The sequence below is a fragment of the Limulus polyphemus genome, unplaced genomic scaffold, assembly GCF_000517525.1.
Source record: "Limulus polyphemus unplaced genomic scaffold, Limulus_polyphemus-2.1.2 Scaffold187, whole genome shotgun sequence".
NCBI lineage: Eukaryota > Metazoa > Arthropoda > Merostomata > Xiphosura > Limulidae > Limulus > Limulus polyphemus.
In genome coordinates, this window is record NW_013665797.1 from 684,775 (window position 1) to 706,192 (window position 21,418).

The 21,418-nt window shown below is 30.5% G+C and overlaps 1 protein-coding gene across 9 annotated transcripts in view; it reads left to right on the plus strand.

Moving 5' to 3' along the window:
• The first annotated feature begins 2,561 nt into the window (after positions 1 to 2,561).
• Positions 2,562 to 21,418, plus strand: part of LOC106478186 (trifunctional nucleotide phosphoesterase protein YfkN-like) — a 61,829-nt gene continuing 42,972 nt past the window's right edge. For 5 of the 9 annotated variants that reach the window (XR_002609846.1, XR_002609847.1, XR_002609849.1 and 2 more), the window contains exons 1-3: positions 2,562 to 2,967; positions 14,975 to 15,208; positions 20,199 to 20,285. Coding sequence is in view for 5 of the 9 variants with exons in the window: in XM_022381728.1 (XP_022237436.1) it covers positions 15,034 to 15,208; positions 20,199 to 20,285 (262 nt within the window). In the remaining 4 variants the exon portion in view is untranslated. Of the gene's footprint in view, positions 2,968 to 4,669; positions 4,867 to 12,910; positions 13,170 to 14,301; positions 14,519 to 14,974; positions 15,209 to 20,198; positions 20,286 to 21,418 lie in introns of those variants that run through there. The other 4 variants (XM_013938707.2, XM_022381730.1, XM_022381729.1 and 1 more) reach the window with 4 other exon arrangements.

Genomic DNA, 21,418 nt, shown 5'->3' on the forward strand with positions numbered 1-21,418 from the left:
GCCCTCTTTTTTTGTATATAAGCCCAGCAAATAAAGCTGAGATATAATTGCAGATAGACAGATATAAAGACAGATAATTGAGTCAAGCGAGCAGTAGTGACCGTTAGTAAAGTGCGTGAATCGTTGTGAATTATAGCGTGTGTTTAAGTTAAAGTGACTGTGGAAATTAAGTGTATTGCAAAGTTGTATTGAGAAAGAAGAAACTAGTATTATTTAAGAAAGGACTTGTATCGCTTAAGTTCCTCGGGAAGATTTATACCGGAAATTAACAAACAACAAGAGACTTAACATAGGATATGATTTATGTATATTCACGAAATTTGGCAAGCTTCCAGTAAACGTTATAAGTCTTTTGTACAGAATTTTTGCTAAAATTAATGTTTTAATATATGGTTTTGTTTTGTTTTTAATTATGCACAAAGCTACACAAGGGCTATCTGTGCTCTGCCCACCACGGGTATCGAAACCCGGTTTCTAGAGTTGTAAGTTCGCAGACATACCGCTGTGCCACTGGGGGGCTTTAATATATGGAGTCAAAGTATCACTGCTCCGAGTGAAAAGCGATTTTTATGTTTAGATTAAAATACTTTTCTCCACCCAAAAATGAACAATTTTTTTTTTGTGTGTGTGTAATCTCTAAAATCTCCGAAATAAATTTCCAACTCTTTTTTCGATAAATCTTCATATTTTATCTTCTATATTCACTACCCTAATTTTATGTGAAGTCGGTCAGTTTGACCACCCTCGTAACTACTGTTGCGTCAGCGAGGTCACGTGACTAGTATCACGCCACGTCCTTCTCGAACCTTCATGAATTATCGGGAGACTACTAGATTGTGGGTAGTCTGGTATATATAAGACGCTCACAACGTGACGGAGAGGGCAATGAGTAATTAAATGTATGCGGACAAAATATTGTTGGCCACGTGAGACGTGAGTTATAGCGTTGTTATAGAGCGACTGTTGAAGTCAAGTGTATCGTAAAGTTGTATCCGGAAAGAATAAACCAGTTTTATTTAAGAAAGGACTTGTATCGCTAAAGTTTCTTCGGAAATAATTTTTACGGAAAATTAATTAATAAACGGAGACATAACACTACCATAAAAATACAAAATAAATCAAAATTATCCTTTTTTCTTTCTAGAATTACTTGAAATTGTAGTAGGAAACTACATTTGCTTGCGCTAAATATCTTAATGCTTTTAACATTATACACCTGTTTCTAATTAAATTCTATTGTTTTATTGCCCTTTGAATCGTGTTTTTTTTTTAATTCATGCAATAAAAGTTTCAAGTTATACGGTAACATGAAGCAAATGTTACACCAATCAAGTTACATAACGCTCGTGCTTCTCTCGGGCTGTTAGTCCTAGCGAGCGGTATCTTGTTAAAAATTATATTATCATTATTTTTATTTATTTTACCTAATTTAATCTTATATAGCCTAAATGGTTCTAATTTTTACATTTAAATTACTTTTATAATGATAAATAGAGAATAGATAAGAAAAATAAGGAATATAGCACTTACCTGTGTAATCTTTTTTTTGCCGTCGACTGTCCTTTTGTTAGTGTAAGCTGTAATATTTTATACCAATGCTACTACTACTAGTCCACAAAATCATTTTTTATTTAATTACATAATGCACCGAAGAACACAGAATAATACCACGATAGAAGCTGAGACTTTTTTGTAACTGTTACAATTTTTCTGGCTCTTTAAGTACTTACTAGGTACTTGAAAATATTTCTTCTGTCTTGTGTTAATGTGTATTGAGAAACTCCGAATTCAGAAATAATCTACGAAGTACAAATGATTAAATAAAGGAAAATGAGTATTGAGGACTATATGTTGTCTTCATTTCTTTTATCAAAAATATTACACGCAAAGTAACATAAAAAATTAACTAAAATGACAAAATAGACAGACAGATTAACTTTGTTTCATATCTCTTGTCTAGTTGCCAGTTAGTTGATCAAACCTGAGAATTTGGAAAAGCATTGTAAAGTGTGAAGTACTTAAATAAAACAATGTTAGTAATATAGATAATAAACTACGACAAGACTGTTAAACTTTGTAACAAATCGTTGGTAAAACTTCTGTATCTAGATACGTATCATATCAGCCCTAATATTTATACATGTATAAATACATTGGATAAAAACAAAAAATCTAGTGTTATGAACCCCATACTTTGATTTCAAAGATAAATCAGAAAATTAAGAAAACGTTTTTATGATCAATACACGACCAGCGTTTAGAATAAGCAATATAAATGGGTACCCAGGGCGCCAAATACTCGGAGGCTCCAGTATGAATATGGGCACAGCCTTAATTTCTGTTTAGTGTGCTAGTTAAACAATCGCCAGCAATATATCAATAAGATACATTTTCTTCATATAACACTTGGCCATCATATTTGGATTATACATTAGTAGGTACGTAAATACATATACCATGCGCTTTTCATTGTTGGCGAGAATAGTTCTCCGTCTTGAATGAATAACAAAAGTGTGTTCATTTGCGAGTAATACAATCTTAACTTTAAAAACACTAGATGACGCGAAAATCAACAACGCAGCATTCTACTGGCGACTGACGTGAGAGCGTTGCAACTTTGCGATTTTATCACTAGACGTGGCGAATTTGGGTTTCCTTGACAACAAAAGATTGTCAGAGCGACTACCGACAATAGTGATTTCAGTGAAACAAGTCACCAATCTGTATAATCACAAAATAACTCATCTGCAGTTAACTGTGATAAATACAATCCATGATCTTAGTACATTCTGTTGTACGCCATTTTTACGTTATTACGTCTACATAGCCTTAACAAGTTGTGATGTGAGACAAGCGGCACCTGATGACTGTGAACATTGTAGTTAGTTGAGGGAGTTCCATCCACACAATCCAGCTACATCCAAAGAAAGGGAATGGAACTGGAACAAGGATATTATGAAGATTTAGGTAAACCCTTAAAATTAAATGACAAACGCTTGTTAGAACGTAATTTACAGTCCAAAATCATTTTCAGTGTTCTCAAAGCCCATTTTTTAGAAACGTTTGGAGACGGGTTGAATGAGTATTAAAAGAAATGTTATTACAAGCTTGTCGAAACGTTGAACATTTCTAATAAAGTTTCTTTTACTACCCATTCAAGCCATCTCCAAACTAAATTTATTTTCAGTGTTTAGTGAATTAGTAAATATAGAAATTATATAATGCATTATTTGAGAAGTTTCTTCTCATTGTAACAAAAAATTACCATCCTATATATGTAATTTCTATAGAAGTATATAGAGGTTTGTTCTGTTTTATTGTTATTGAACTTTATAGAAATTTTGTTGATATTTTTGACACCTGTGGAATGTCTAAATAAGCGACATCTAGCGACTTTTCCAGGTTTCTCTGCCTGATTTCTGTTTTGTAGAGGCCGAGTGACAATTGTAAGTTAGATTTAACTACGAACAGTTCGATTCGGTTCACTTTATGAGTCGGTACGGAAGATTCGTTCGTTTGATTCGCTGAAATGAAACCGACACGCCTAATCTGAAGCACTTGTTTATAAAAGATTATTTGAATGGAAAATTACAAGATATACGAACGAAAGTTGTTTGGCTCGGTAGTTGTGTTTCATAAACAATGAAATATATGTTGACGAAATATTACATGTTACTAAAAATCCTGGAGAAAACATCAGAATATTAATAATTTAACGTAGTTTAGCCAACAGTTTAACAACCTTTAAACAAAACTTATCACTATAAGCTGGAGCTAGTGAACATAAAAAAAACAAAAACGAAATAAATATCGTAACGGTCATTTAAGCTTATACTACAGTAGAAGCAGTAGTAATAGTAATGCTGATAATGGAAATAATAAATAACGGTGACGGTAATCATTATTATTATTATTATCATTATTTTTTAATACCGTGAATATAATTGTTATAATGTTTTCAGTTGGAAATTCCAGAATGATTATTATACCAGATTCAAGTGTTTCTGAATCATCACATTATAATAGTATTGTACTGGTATTGCTATTATACAAGTACTGTATAAAAACAGTGTGTGTTCGGTAAAAAATACACGGTCGTATATCTATTATTTCATATCTCTTCCTTATACGTTTCCACAGTTTTTGATCAATCAGCACCAAACTTGACACAATGATAGAGGATCCCCCATCTTCTATATAATAAACGTCAATATGTGTGTGTGTATTTATTCCTTATACGTTTTCATATTTGTTTAACAATCAGCATCAAACTTGACATAGTGATACAGGATGACATTAGGAAGGTCGTGAGGGGCACCTAATCTCATATCTAATTTTCTGGAAAACTACCAAATCAATACAACTTGACACAGTGGTACAGGATGACATGAGGGGGTTATACCCCCACCTAATTTCATATTGATAAAATTCTTGAAAACACTATGTATTTCTTTTCAGTATTGGTATCTATGTATTTTTATTGCACTTTTAATATTTATTTTGTTAAGAAAACAAAACAAAAAAACAACATAAGCACAATTTCCTACCGTTGTTACAAACAAGTTTTTATTTCACTCGTCCAACGAACGGGTACTCTAGCTATTGTATCATAAAAACGGAATCTAGACTTATAATTATATGTAAGTTAAAATACTTGCATTTGACAAAGCTTTTTGCGTTATTGTGTAATTAATTTAATAGAAATAAGAACAATACATATTTTACCCCAGTTTCGATTGATGGTGGAGATGCAAATACTGAGTTAGTAGGTCTAACGGAATCTGTCTGAATTAAATAATTAAAGAATTACAATTATTGGCCTACTTTAGTTTTTGAAAGTTAATCGGCTGATTGCGCAGAATTGTGGTAAGTAAATCATAATATAATTGTAAAAGAAATTTTAACAAAGTTTATTTCTAATTATAATAGTTAAAAAAAAGACTCAGATTCATCTGTCGTTTCATACGTTTTTTTTTTACCAATATTTTTTGTGAAAATCACATCGTTACAAATCAAAGTAAGAAATATATATTAAAGAATGCATCATAATTTGAAACATCAATTAATAGGATGTAAAAATATCTGTTTAATTTTGTAGACAAAGCAGATTGTTTATGCAGACTTAAAGTCTAAAGTTTAATATTAATTACGTATTTTTAAATCATTATGTAATATATTTTGTTCACCAATAATATTGTTATTTGGTTTGTGTATTTTCAAAGACTAATAAAGTACAAAAACTCATAAAGAAAGGATTTAAAAACTACAGCAAAGTATTTTGTAGAAATTATGCTCACGTTTTAAGTCCTTTCTTGTATTTGTACTTTCCAATATTTCTTGTTTGTGGGGGGATAGGGCTGAACTTTCTTTTATCGTTACATTGCGTGGTAACATTCATCAGCAGCAGATCCAGAGGGCTCAAGGGGTCTAGACCACCTCCTTTGCAATGCAAAAAACAAAATTGAAGGAAACAGTAAAACGTTAATCAGAAATAAAAATAGAAATTCAAGTAGTAGAAATATACTTAATTATTTTATGGGATCAGTTATGTTTTTATTACTGTATGTAAAGCAGGTTTGGACCTTCTATAATGTGTAAAATGTTGAAAATAGTCATAAAGGATCCTTTCTTCCAAAATATGATGATCAATTTAAAACCCACTACACATCTCTGAAGGAACCCTTTTCATCAGTATGAGAATCAAACATACATTACTCTCTATAGCCTTTAAGTGAACAGTGCTAGATATGACTTGATTCTGGGGGTCACTTCAAGATTCTGGTTCTAACAGTCAGTTTCATGAAGGGAAAGATGTTCTACTGGTAGTAGAAAATATCGATCATTTGGATGTCTTATTGTTAATTTGCCAGTGGGAGTAACTGGCAAAAATCAATGGAAAGTCTTAAGAATTGGACTTAGATTTTAAAGTCTAAGTAAAAAAATTCTTAAACTTCTCAGAGAGGGCAACCCCCCTCTCAGACTCTCTGATATCCATTAATTTGGTTCCCCCTTTTGCAAATTCTTGTTCTACTTTTGATTCATATGTTTATAAGAAATGTGGAAGTGGTCAAACTTTCCTGGCAGTCAACCAGGCATAAAATTACAGCTTTATTTAAATAGAACTGTGAAATTATAAAAAATTAGTTTTTCATTACCTCACTTCTCATCAACTTTAAGCCCACACATAAGTAATTGTGTTAAACTAGCTCATGCAAGTACAATTTTCATTGGAACTATCTGCTAGTTTTACAGCTTAATATATTTGTAACCACCATACACAAGTTAGTATCATGTCAGATGATGCAAGGATCATTACTTAGTAGTATGAACACCATATTAAACTTTGTAGGGATCAGTGTTAACTAGATAATCACATGTTATTATCATATATACACATTTATTAAATTTGTTTCTACCAGAATATTTACAAATCACTTATTATATTATTGTTATCAGTTCACTGCTCACTAGGTTTATCACTACATTTTAACATAATCTAATGTTTTGGGACAACATGGGACTTATTGGTCCATCTCGGCTGTCCTTTCCTCTAAACTAAACTAAAATTATTAAATTAATTAATAAAAAAAAGAAAAATCTTAAAGCCAGCCCTTATCATTTATATAGATATCAAGCTTTTTCTTGAACTCACTTAAATCTACTGCCTCCACAACATCCGAAGGCAACCTATTTCAAAGGCCAACCACCCTGTTAGAATAATAAAATTGTCTTAGCTGAAGATGATTTCTACACTGCCAAAATATAAATTTGTGTCCCCTAGTCCTACTATTCTCACTGTTTAATATGAAAAAAGATGATGCATCAACACTATCAATTCCCTTTACATTCTTAAACACCTCAATCAGATCCCCACACTCTTCTTTTTCAAGAGAAAATAATTTCAGAGCTCTTAACCTGTCCTTGTATGATAACCCCTCCATCCTAGGTGCCATTCTAGCATCCCTCCTCTAAACCCTTTCCAATAATTCAATGTCCTTTGTAAGATAAGGAGCCTGAGACTGAACATAATACTCCAAATGTGGCCTAACCAGTGACCTGAACAATGAAAGTTTAGTACCACATAAAATGACCTAAGTATCACTGATTAATAGCTTTATGACACAGCTTTAGCACTGTATGAAGTATTGTACAGATCACAATGTATTAGATTTGGGAGTGTTAGTAGTGTAATATATGATAAATAGAACCATACCAAGTGATGAACAGATTACTGCTTAATAGGTTTGTTACTCTAGTGTACTTCTTTAGCAAGTGATCAGAATATCATAGCCCACTACTTTTGTAGTTCTTCTTTTGTTTATTATCAGATGACATTATTATCATCAAGTGCCATGCTTTGTAGCGTAGGTGATCATGTCCCTCCACCTTTCCCGGTACCAGGCACTTGTGATTACATCAGTCACCCTCTCTTTGTGTATCCAAATTGTTAAACTGTCCAGGATCTTCTCTCACTTTCTACCTGTACTTCTTTTCTCTACAAATTTCCCAGTTGTTACCAAGTGTTTCATCCCTCATCACACAACTGAAGAATGCTGCTTGTCTTTTTCATACTTTTGTTATCAATGCTCTTTTTGTTTATGCTTGTTGTAGAACTTCTTCATTTGTTTTTCAGTCTTTATCAGATGATATAAAGAAAAAAATATAACTTTACCGATACACTTATTTTCAACAGTCGCGCTATAATAACGAACGTGCTCAACTTCAACAATACTCTCTGGCTGCAGTTCAGTTACTCACTACACTGTTGTTCCGTCACGTTGTGACCATCTTATATATACCAGACCACCCCCAATCTAGCAAATGCTAGAGCACTTCCGAAGGAACAGGATAGTTCTAGAAAATAGGTGGCGTGACACTAGTCATGTGACCTCGCTGACGCAACAGTATACTATTAGATGTGTTAATTTCTGTTTTGGTTATGCTCTTTGCTTTATCAGTGACCAGAGAAAGAACAGAAAAAAGAAGTGAATTTATAACCTAACAATGACAATACGAAAGGTACGAGAAATAATAAAGTAGATATGCAGCATAAAAAAGAATCCATGATTAAACTCCAAGGAATAATACATGTATGGAAAGAATTAGCTAATCCATTCCTTATGTTATATTACATTATCAAATCAGAGTTTAGGTTAACTGACCTCTAACAAAGATATTTATTAGAAGGCTTCAAATCTAAAATATTAGGTACAAGTAAATTTATGATAGTCAAATGAAATTAACAAAGGAAGCAACCAAAAAGAAAAAAGTAAATGTGTGACACCTGTAAGCTTTTTCTAAGTTTTGTGTTTTAAAACTTAAGTGCCATGTTTCTAAGGGTTTAGTCAGTCAAAAGGAATTTCATCCAACTAGAAGGAAAAAAGAGGAAAGACATAGTTAAGTGAATCAGTAGATTGTTCAAACTGTTCAAAGGATTTGTTTGTGTTAGAGAAAACCATGTAACAGTAAATTTGATTTTATCTTCTTTTTTTTTAATTGTATAACAATATCCATGGTTGATCATAAACTGGTAGTTCTGGATATGTTGATTAACTGGTTTTTATCAAATATCCAAGGTCAAAAATGAAATGGTTCCAGAAGATCTGTTATCTAGTCACATTTGTTACAACCTCACAGTGTATTTTCTATTAAATATAAATAGAATATTAATGTACACGTAAACTGAATGTTCCATTTCTCAGGTATACTGTGTTTAAATGGCCTGAAAGTTACTTCAAATAAGAATGTCTGTTTGTTACCACTGTTGTTCAAGTATGACTGTGCTAACATAAAACACTATAGTGAAAGATTTTTATAGAATAAAATTATCAAATAACGACTGTAAAAGGTGTTTGGATATAATTTTAAAATATACAGAGCAAAAATTTAGATAAAAATTCTAAAATAACCACAGTAAAAGTTTGCATAAAAATCAATTAGACGTAAAACTATAATTGCAGCAAAAGTTTGTATAAAAATTGTTTGGATATAGTTAAATGATAACTACTCTAAATGTTTGTATAAAAATCAGTTGGATATAATTGCACAATAACTGTTGTAACAGTTGATAAAGAAATGTTCAGATAAAGCAGTGTTACGCCTCTGTGTTCGTTTATGAAATAAATTAATTCAATGAAAATGGGCAATCTGTGAGAACAAAAAAGGTTTTGCTTTTTTCTGTTGCAAATAGTTATGTAATCCAAAAATGAATAAGTTGTGAGATTGAAATTTAATTTTTGTTATTAAAAAATAACAATTGGCCTTACTTTTGATAAGATTATGTTAACTAGCTTAAGAGTTACCCCAAAATGAAAATGTTTACTAGTTTTGGGTAGTGTGATATTAATGAATGACATATTCCAAAAACACTATGCGTGGTCATTGGGCAAGTGCTTGTAAAAAAGATATGGTGTACAACAGTGGTCAATTTATTGAAATCCTTCTTTATGGTCAGAATTTGTTTAGCCTTTCTAAGTTATTATAATACATTCGAACACTTACTATTGTATGGTATATTTATTGTAGTTGCAAACTAGAAACTATTAGAAGATTAATAGTGTACATTTCAGGACATATAATCAGCAAATGGTCAGTATTGACTTTGAATGTCTGAACAAATATTTTTACTGTATATGGCCTTTTAAAGGGAAGTGTCTGGAATTTGTATTTAAAAACTGTTTTAAAGTTAATTAGGTGGATTTTTGGGAATATTAGATAAAGTCATGTAAATCAAATGTATCTAACACACAACTCACATATTCATAATTTTGTTACGCCTCGAGTCGCTAGTTGATTTTCCGTAAATTTGTTCCGACGAAACTTTAGTGACACAAGTCCTTTCTTAAATAAAACGGGTTTACTCTTTCTGAATATAACTTTGCGATACACTTAATTTCAACAGTCATGCTATAACAAACGTCTCACGGGCTCGACTTCAACAATACTTCGTTCAATTACACACTCTCTGACTGCAGTTCAATTACTCATTGCCTTAATGTTCCGTCACGTTGTGAACGTCTTATATATACAAGACTAACACATATCTAGTAAATGCTAGGGCATCCTTGAAGGAACAGGATATTTCTAGAAACAGGTGGCATGATACTAGTCATGTGACCTCGCTGACGCAACAATTTTTAGTAATGACCTAATGACTTGTCAAATAAATATTTACATATTCATATTATTTAGTTAAGTAGCTTTCATAAGAAAAACAGCAATAAATTGTTGAAATTGCTATAAAAAAATTCTAAATTACATCTGAGGAGTTTAAAACAAAGTCATATTTGAATACTGCAGCGTTTTTATGTAATATACCTTGCATGTGGAAGAACAGTTGCATGTAGTTTTATAAAGGAAGAAAACAAACATAAAACATTTAAACTTGTTTGTGAGTCAGATATTTTTCATGAAACAAGAAATTTTACATGTTGGTTGAAAATATTACATTACAGGAAGAAATATATCACATATTTTATTATATTTCTCTAGCCATCTTCACAGATCTAGCAACCATATATAAAGATTTACTTGATTACCTTTTCCTTTTTTTTCCAGTTAACACAGCACCATATCTGAGAAAGTAGTGTACTATGCCTCAACCTTGTTATCATTTATAAAGTACAATGCATATTACAATATATATATATATATGAAGAAAACCCAGATATTTACACACTACAGACAAACATGAGATGTAACTTAATAAAGCACTTAAATATAAAATCATTAGTTATGTAAAACAAAATGTAATTAGATACTTTTTCTAACTCTAATGTTATTTTCAAAAGTTTTTGTATGGATGAAAGCTTCTGTAATATGTATTCTCAACTATGTGTATGAAATAACACAATAGCAAGTTTATAAGAAGTTTACATATTTTCTAATTCTTGTGATTTTTTTGAGGGATAATACTCTATATGAAAAACTTTTACACTTCTATATTATGTGTACTCAGGGTTAAGATTTTAAAAAAACAACAATGACTTAAACTTGGAATTTTTGGTTTTGTATTACAAATGTAAAATTATTTTATTCATTGAAATTCTTCAGCATTGAGATTTTTGTGCCAGTGAAAGACGTGTTTAGGTAACTTATTAAACAAATAGATGTTATCCAAATTCGGTGACGAGGAACCCACTTTGAGACTAATAATGGCTGGAGATGATGACAAAACCTTGTTGAAACGTTGTACATTTGCTGTTATGTTAAACTTATATTAAAGTTTTTCTTTATTACCCATTCAAGCCGTCTCCAGCCATTATAAATGGATGTTATGTATATATCATTATTATAACCTATGACATTAGATGCTTGTATAATAACAAAATTTTATTAGTTAAGTTTTATTTATGTAAGAGAAACTTAAGAGTATATTAAATATGAATGTACATAACATGCTTTTCTTTTGTTTAATTTGTTAAAGCTTTGAAAACCAATAAAAAATGGTTATTTTCATCTTTGTTTACACAGTGTTTTATCATACTAAGATATAAATTAAGTTTTATATTCTTACAAATCTTTTAAATTATATTTTTGTACTTCATTATTTTTCTTCCATTGAAGATACATATATATACATTGGACTTAACATAATATTTTGGGACAACATGGGACCTATTGGTCCATCTCAGCTGTTCCATCCTCAAAACTAAATTAAAATGATTAAAAAAATAAAATAAAAAAATTTAAACCCAGTCCTTTTCATTCATATACTTATCAAGCTTTTTCTTAAACTTACTTAAATTTACTGCCTCTACAACATCTGAAAGCAACCCATTCCAAAGGCCAACAACCCTATTAGAAAAATAAAACTGTCTTAGCTGAAGATGACTCCTACCTTGTCCCTAGTCCTACTATTCTCATTGTTAAATATAAAAAAGATGGTACATCAACACTATTAATTCCCTTTACAATCTTAAACACCTCAATCAGGTCCCCCTAACTCTTCTTTTTTCAAGAGAAAAACAATTTGAGAGATTTCAGTCTCTCATTATATGACAACTCCTCCATCCCAGGCACCATTCTAGTAACCCTTCTCTGAACCTTTTCCATATCAACTGATCAAGATGTGGAATACTGATTAATTCTTCATTAGTAAAAACTGAAGAAAAAATAAAATTTAATAATCCAGCCATATCATAATCATCAGACACTAGCTTTCCTTTATCATCCGTCAAGGGTCCTATCCCTATCCTAACATTTTGTTTCCCCTTAATGTATTTAAAAAAATCCTTACAATTAATTTAACATTTTCAGCCAATTTTTTCTCATACATCCTTCCTCATGTCCTAATTTCCTGTTTCACTTAGAATTATATTTTTCTCCAAAAAATATTTTTAAAATTAGCACAGTAAAAATAATGTAAAAGTAAAAATTTCTTGATTGGATATTTTAGAATTTTTTTTAATGTTTTAAATTATCTTTTCAGAAATAGATATTCTGATACATTTAAAGTTTAATCTGTAGCTCTGAATTTTTTTCTTAGGTATAAAAATTTTCATATTTAAAGAAAATGTGGAGCTGTTGAAACTAACTTCTAATTTTCTTTAAAAAATTTAAATGAAGAACATGTTTATACATTGCCTTCATAATCTAAGTTAGGTTGAGAAAAGATGTTAATACTTAAAACCTGGTTAAAATTTTGGTTAAATGACCATAATTCAGACTTAAGGGTAGTTTTATTGAGTTAAACATGTTTCTTTTGGATAGTTTTAGCTTGTTTAGCTTTTCAACATTTATTGTGTAAAAAAGCTATATTTAAATACAGTTTTTGCTGTAGTAACAGTATCACTAAATTTAAAATTTAGTGATTATATAAGAAATTGTAGAAAATAATTTTCTGAGCCATAGCATACAGCAAAAGTTTATGTTTAACTTAAACGAGTAATGTATAATTTAAGGCTGCTTGCCTTCAGCCAAGAGTGGTTTTCCCACTTATCTTGCATGCAAAACCATACAGCATGGTTAGGAGAACAATAGCACTAAGAATTTCCACCCCCTTCACACTATTAGATGTTTACCAGTCATGGTGACTCAGTAGGTGAGTCTGAGTGGCACGCCTTTCCCTACAGGATGTTGGAACTAAGGTGTACAATGGGACACTTTAACATTATAACCTGTGTGCTGTGTGCTTGCATATCACAGGAGACAGATCACCACATTTTCATGTAAGTATAATGTGGAACTCTTAGCTGTAATATTTACATAGATCTAATACCAGCAAAAATATAAAAGTCAAGAAGAAAAATATCCTAATACTTATATTTATGTTGTGTTTAGCATTATCAGAGTAAGCCAGCAATTCTCCACCCCCCTTTTAATGTAAAATTTATTTGTATATATATATATACCTGATTACATTGTTCGGTTGGGTGTGAGTGGCTACTGTCATGTTATTGTAGAATTTCTATGTTGATGTTAGGTCTTTGTTTTTCTAGAATTTATGCAACAAATAAAATTATATGTTAATAGCTAATTAAGCTTTTCATTATATTGGCCATGCCTTGCATTCCCCTTGATTTTAGCCAAATATTCTGTTAATATACCATTAAACTTTTCTTATGTTTTGAAAAGACTATGAAAGAGGTGGTGTACAGTTAGAATATATCAAATTTTATTGAGAACTTGACATTTTTTGAATATTTGTAAGTTGAAAACATTGCCTTCTACTTACCATATTGCTGAAACTGACTGTTAATATAAAGAGGTAAGAGTGAAAACAGTCTGCTGTTCTGTCGAGTGCACACGTTAAAGTATCAAACATGGAGTCATAAGCTGGTATTTCTCAACCAAATGTCACAGGAAATTAAGGTATAGCTTTAGGAATATGTGGGATCAGTGATCCACATTTAATGGGAAAACTTTAATCCATGTATTTCTATAACTTTCTGTGTAACAATTGTGCCAGAAACAAATTACAGAACAGAATACTGGCTTAAAATCATCAACCTGCATTCAGGCAAGTAACTAACATAAACTACACTTAATAAGAATAAGTGAAGTTAATTTTTTAAGATAATAAAAACATGTATGTGCTTCCAAAATGTCTGTTTGTTCCTGTGTAATCTTTTTTTTTGAAATGTTTTTAGACTCAATGAATATATTGTTTGTGATAAGGTTTATTACCTTTAGGTAAGTGATTCATTGGACAGTTTGTTGGGAACAAACATTTTGAAAATCCAATTAAGAGGTTCCATTTGTTGTTTTTACTGTAGATAACAAATAACCTGAACTTGTGTTGCATGGACTTTGATCACTTTTATCAGCATTTAGTGATTGTTTACTATGTAAGTAAACAAAGAAAAAAGCTGTTATTGCACAAAAGTGATTGTACAGAAAAGTACTTGTAGAACATTAATTGAGAAACGGCAAATTTTCACAGAGCTATGTATATGTATATGGTTTTAATAAGTTGAGTTTGTGTATGTGTAGAACATAAATAAAACATTCAGTGTGTACTACTTTGCTAGATCCTTTTAACAGAAATTGGCAAGACAGTAGATAGAGAAATAGTGTGGTAAGAAATTTGCACATTAGATATTCAACAAAATAAAATACAGAATGTGAAATGTAGAACAGTTTAGTGGGATGAAAATGTTTTTGTCCATTAATTTTGTATATAATCTTATAATTTTTGAAGTAATAATAGACATGCATTGTATAGTGTGCCTTTGTCAGGCTAGGAAATTATGTGTTCTTTATAATAGGCTTAATTTCTAATAGAAAAATTTCTGTACTGACCTACAGGTTTTAGATAATGAAAAGTTTTAGAGTTGACACAGCTGAAAGCACAACATTTATTATACTGCTTCAAATATCTGTAAAACTATATGTAACAAAGTGGTCTGATTGAGTTTCAGTATTATATGGAAGTACCTATTTTGCATACTTTGGACTGGATTTATGAAACAGCTTTATAGCATATTTATATACTAGTAAATATATAAATATTATATTTTTTCTTACATTCTAGCAAACATTTTTGAGGCTAACTTCTATTGTACTTGCTGTGAAGACAATCAATAAACAACTATGCCGGCAGAGAAAGCTGTTGTGACCATTCTTCATTTCAATGACTGCTACAATGTCGAATCTCAGCCTCAAGAACCAGCTGCAGGAGCAGCCAGATTTTGTCATGCTCTCAAGAGCTTCAGTGACTTGGATCCTATGATACTTTTTAGTGGTGACATATTTGCTCCATCATTTAGTAAGTAAATTTCAGTTTTTGCAGGTAAAATAGGGAGTACAATCTGTAAACATTTAACATGAGATATAATTGTGTTAGTTACTAAAACTAACATGTAAAATATAATTATAAAAATTATAAATATACTCTCTTAATTGATAAAAAGTGATATTTGATAATGAGAGACATCTTTTGAGTCACTTGATTTTACAAGTGAGATAAAATATCTTGTTAAGGTACTTTATTTTTTTTAAGTAACAAAAAGAGACATTAATTGTCATAGTTATTAAAAGTAATATGAAATGAAGTGATTCTGTTTCATCAGTTATACTGGACTTCATATGTTGTTGAAGGTATTGTATGGAAAATAAAACATGCAAACAGCTGCATTAACATTTTGGTGAAGATAGTGTACACTTGTTGTTTGTACAATCTATAATTGAATGTGGGTTAACATTATCTTATTACAAGCCAAATGGTAGTAGGTGTATGTTTCATTGAGGCTGTACTGTATAGTTGTATATCTTCCCACAAGCTAGAAACTTGGTTTGTACAATCTAGAATCAGTAAGAGTATTTTAAAGTTATTGTATTCATACTTTCATTTCTGAAAATCTAGGGAGGAACCAACTTTACAAAGTTAATTACTATTTTATATTCAAGTAGATTTGTTTGGACAGAAACTACCTATTTTATACTTATTTGTTAAGTTAATTTATAAAACATTGTTTACCATTAATGCTTATCTGCATAAAGGGACATAGGTGAGATGGGGGTTGGATGACCACCCCAATATTCTAAAAAAATCTAAAAGGTCCAATTTTTACTGATTTTTTTAATAAACACTTGACTTTATGTAAATCACTTTTGTGTGTGTGTGTGTGTGTGAAATAAATTCTGGAGAAAACATTCACTGGGATTGTTAGGTATGCATCATTTGAAAGTGGCAAGTATAAAAACTAGCATAAACTTCTTCTGGTATTCAACAAATCATCTGAGTAATAAAATGGAATTGTTAAGTTTAAGTAAGTGTTATTATCTAGTATTTTAATCATTTTTCTTGGACTTTATTAAAACTCCAAGTTTATTAGTGACCTTAAAAACAAATTCAAGGCTTATTATTCTGAGTTCATTATGTACTTTTGACTTTTTATTTCACTGAATCATTGTTATTTCAAAAACCCTGCAGATATTAGGAATGCCTCAAAGTTGACAAAAATATGTCCTCATTAAGCAGTTTCTGTATAAAATGCTGTATTTAAGAAAAAAAATTAAAATAGACTGTAATGTATATTTAATTAGACATATTACTTGATTAAGAAGATAAAAGATATCTTAATCTTTCAACTAGCTTATCTTGTTTAGTTTTGAGAGTGAGAAATAAATTTTAAATTGTAGTTGCAATTGCATCTTGAGCTATAGATATAAACTTCTATACAGTATATATATATATGTATACAAGTTTTCATATTCTTGCAACTACAGATGGAAAAATTAGAAAGATAGCTAGCAGTATATGTTATAGTGCTTCCAAGATACACAACTGTAAAATTTCAAGAACATTTTTCTAAATGACAGTAGTAGTATTATAAATGTATATGTAATACAGAAACTCATATCTAAATATTTTTAGTTTTGTCTGAAATATTGTGTGAGTTGAAAATGTTTACACCATGTCAATAATAGCAACAACAAAAAAGAAAAAAATGTTTTAAATTGTATCATAATTATAACAAAATACAAAAGTTACAACAGAATACAACACTGTACATAATGTGGCCATTTAATTTTGTCACATTTCTTTCAAAGAACAATAAAAAAGCCAAATGTTAAGCATTTGTGTGTTCTGTTTTATAGTGTAGTAGTAAACAATTTGTACACTTATGGATAACCAAATGTGTAATAGTATTGTTGATTTTAACAAAACATACATTCAAGTAAAGGACATACTTGATGATGCCAAACTTACTGATCTCTGAAGACCAAACTCTCATATGATTAGCATGTGTACTTTAGTGATGGAACACATACAAATAGGAAACTCCTTGCAGTATTGTGGGCAGACATAGAAAGAGAAAACTTCATACATTATTATGGGCAGACATAGAAAGAGAAAACTTCATACATTATTATGGACAGACGTTCAGGTAGAAGAATCCATACATTATTATGGAAAGACATTCAGGTAGAAGAATCCTGGATTCTTCTACCTGAATGTCTGTCCATAATAATGTATGGATTCTTCTACCTGAATGTCTGTCCATAATAATGTATCACAACATTAAGGACAGACAAATGAACAGAAAACACCATAGAGTATTATGAGCAGACGTGCAAAAATAAAACTCCATACCATATTATGTGCAGGCATATATTATAGTATTTTCTTTGTTTGTAGTCTGTTGAGCACTAGCAGGACTCAGTGAAGCATGCTAGCTCCACAAAAGGAGAACAAGTAGCTGAGGACTGAAACAGAAGTAGCTCAGAAAGTATTTCAAGAAATAATGATTGCTTTATGTAGGAGTTGCTTTTGTTCTACTTCATTATATTTACAAAACAGTTTAGTGTAGCAAAATCACTTTTACTGCACCTGTTAGTTTTAGAACTTTTGGTATGAATAGAACAAGTATAATAATTAAAGGTATCTTGTAATGGAACATAATATTCATTGTCCAAGGCCAAGAGTTTTTGAAAGAAGGGTATTATGACTTGTTACCAGTATTTAATTTATTTTTTTTGTGGGTGTAAGATTGTCATCTGTAACATGTCAGGAATGTAATGTTTCTGGTTTTTACTATAATTTATTCAGAAAAATAAAATATTGTACACAAATAACTAACGTATTGCTATTAAGAAGTTTCAGCTTTTTAAAAAAGTGAATAAAATTCATTGAAGGGTGAACATAAAGGAAGGCCTTGAGAAAGTGCCAATATTTAGAAAAGTAAAAATATTCTTGTGGTTTTTGGCACTTTACCAAAAAAGTACAGAATTAAAAGTATATTGCTAACTTATTTTTTACTAGTTCCCTTTTATAATTTTTGCTTTTATATATGACTCATCAAGAACACTACATTTTCTTAAGATCTTATCTTGGAAAGAAGGATCGACAATTTTCAGGAGATTTATGTACTTGAAATTATAGGATAGCAAAACTAGCAGTGGCTATTATGATACTTATTAGCTATAATAGCTGCTTTGTTGTTGATTTAATGTGATACTTTATTGACTGAGGATTGAATGAAATAGAAAAATCAGTTTAAAAACATGGATAGTTAATGTAAACACACCCAAGTGATTTGTTAATCTCTGTTAAGAGCTTCAGAGATTGTTAATATGGTTAGATAGGTTATAATGTATTAAAGGTAAGAACAAATGTCAGAAAGATAAATCCCTTAGTAAATTATAACCTATCTAAACACTTAATAACTGAGTCATTTATAGGAGCTTATAGTTTTACTTTCTTATTAGTAGAGGCAGATTATTACAGATCAAACACCATGTTTATGACTTTCTGGTTCTAGATATTTGGTTTTATACTCTGAAGATTTTAAAACCTTTAAGTATTAATGAATATAAGTGCAGGGATGTTGTTACTTTCAAGTCATTTATTTGATAATAAATCAGAGTGCAGCTTTCAAAGTGTTATTATACAAGGGTAAACTATTCAATGTGGCAGTTCTTCTGTTTCAGCAACCTAAACCTGAAATAAAACTCTAATGCTTATAAGAACACTGCTAAGACTAATATGCTGCCAAATTGATTTTTCCTTAGTCATGTAAAGTTAAAAAGTATGTGAACAGTGTTGCTATATGGGAAGACAAAAACTAGAAGTATATATAATAAGCATTATACTATGGAACACAGTTTATATTTTTCATAAGTATAGAATTATTATATCTCTACAGGAAACTTAACAAAACAATGTTTTCTTAAAGGCATTGATACAGTGTCTGCTTTTGTTTTATTCTTTGTTGCTAGACCATGCCTCAACAAATATTTTTAAATCTAGGAGCCATCCCAAAAACTCAGGAGCCAGATGTGTCTGACCTAACTTCACTGCTGTTTGTACCGGGAAATGGGGGCTATGTATATTTCTTTATATTCACAGTAATGAGTGCATGCTAATTATTACGTGATATCAACGACCACTTGATAGTATTACCTGAATTAACTGCCTTTTGCCCTGTCTGAGTCTATACACGCTCACTGATTTGTTGAATTGAAAGAAAGAAGAAAACAAAATGGTGTGAAATTAGTAACAGTTGTCCAACTGCAGCACTCCATTCCTGAAAAAACATGAAGAAGTGCTGAATCTGCCATTGAAATCTTAGAGAAAAGTTTGACTTAGGACTTAAAGAAGGAGAAAATAGTTCTGGACTTCCAAGAGTCCAAAACTGTACTAGATTTGAGCTCTATTTAGCACAGTCCTATGTACAAATAAAACGGGAGAAAATACTAGGTGCCACAATGAAATTTTTAGTCCCCATGGTGACCTGTGCTAGACTAGACACAAGTCAAGGTTTACTCGAACTAAGATGTATCAAATAAAATTAATTGTACTATTTTCTGATTAGGATTTGAAATTCATATTGTTTTATATTGGAATGGTATATTATAAGAAAGTTTAGTATTAATTTTCTTCCATTTTGCCACTCTTTAGCTGGTTTTTAGTGAAGAAACCCAAAGCTAGTACAAGCTTTGAAGTTTTATAAGTGCTTTGAAATAGTACATTATAATGTTTTGTAATTAGTACCTGTTTGTTAACTTTATCCAGTTAAGATAAGGCTTTTATTTGTTGTCAAATAACATTTAAGAAACATACTTACAAGCCTAGAGCTAAGGTTTTTAAAAATAGCACATTTGATCATAGGTTGAAGCAATTCATTACCACATCAGCTGTGATATTTAAAAAATTGTTGAACTAATGTTTATAACTGAAATGTACCTGGGAAAACAACACTACAAGTTAGCTTTATCACTTATGTAATACTTCTTGTTTTGTGAACTTTCAGTGAGCACCTTCACCAAGGGAGAACAGATGATACCTTCCCTCAATGCTTTTGGTGTCCATTGTGCTGTTTTTGGAAATCATGACTTTGGTTTGTTAACTTATTCTTTATAATATCTCTAGCATTAACTTTTTCTTACATAGTACATTGTTGGGTTAGTATATATATATTTATATATATATACAAATTAACTCAACTCATTTGTGTGGTTATTTAAAGTTCCTGTTAGGTTTATAATATATTACTAATTAGCTTTAAGGAGACTTTGTTTCTGCTTCAACTGTTGTGTGTACTAACTTCTTTAGTCTTCACTATCTGTATGACCTTCATAAAGAAACATTGAAAAAAAAAAGTTTATTCTGTATATAATGTTATCATTTTTTTCCAAGATAAATGCTAGTGTTTAAATACTTGAAACTTTATAGCTTTATTTACTCTTTATTCTTTACTCCAGTGTTTACACATTTTGACAGTTATATAGATATATCGAAAACAATTGTTTTATGCTTTAACGTTTTGATGATACAACATTATTTGAATATTAGTTTTATATATATAGAATATAGTTTTATATTTGAATATTTTAAAAAATATACTGCTTAGGCAAAACACTTTTATACTTATGTATTTAAGAATTGTACAGACATATTTAAAAACTTGATTTTCTTTTTTGCAACATCATTTATTTACAAAAGCTTTTAGTGCTATAGCTAATTTTATGAAATGTGTCTTTTTTTGTTGAATGAAAATATTTTATATAATTTTGGGTAGATAATCTAACACAAAATAATGTTTTGGGACAATTAGCATGGGACCTTTTGGTCCATCTCCGCTGTCCTCTCCTCTCCTTTAAACTAAACTAAAACTATTAATAAATAAATTTAAAAAAAATCTTAAAGCTAGCCCTTATCATTTATGTAGTTATAAAGCTTTCTGTTAAACTCACTTAAATATACTGCCTCCACAACATCCAAAGATAACCCATTCCAAAAGCCAACCACCCTGTTAGAAAAATAAAACTTGTACTTGAAGATGACTCCTACCCTGGTAAAAGTTATATTTGTGTCCCTTAATCCTACTATTCTCACTGTTAAATATGAAAAATGATGATGCATCAACACTATCAATTCCCTTTACAATCATAAACATCCCACTCAGATCCCCTCTAACTCTTCTTTTTCAAGAGAAAATAATTTGAGATATTTCAAATTCTTCTTGTATAA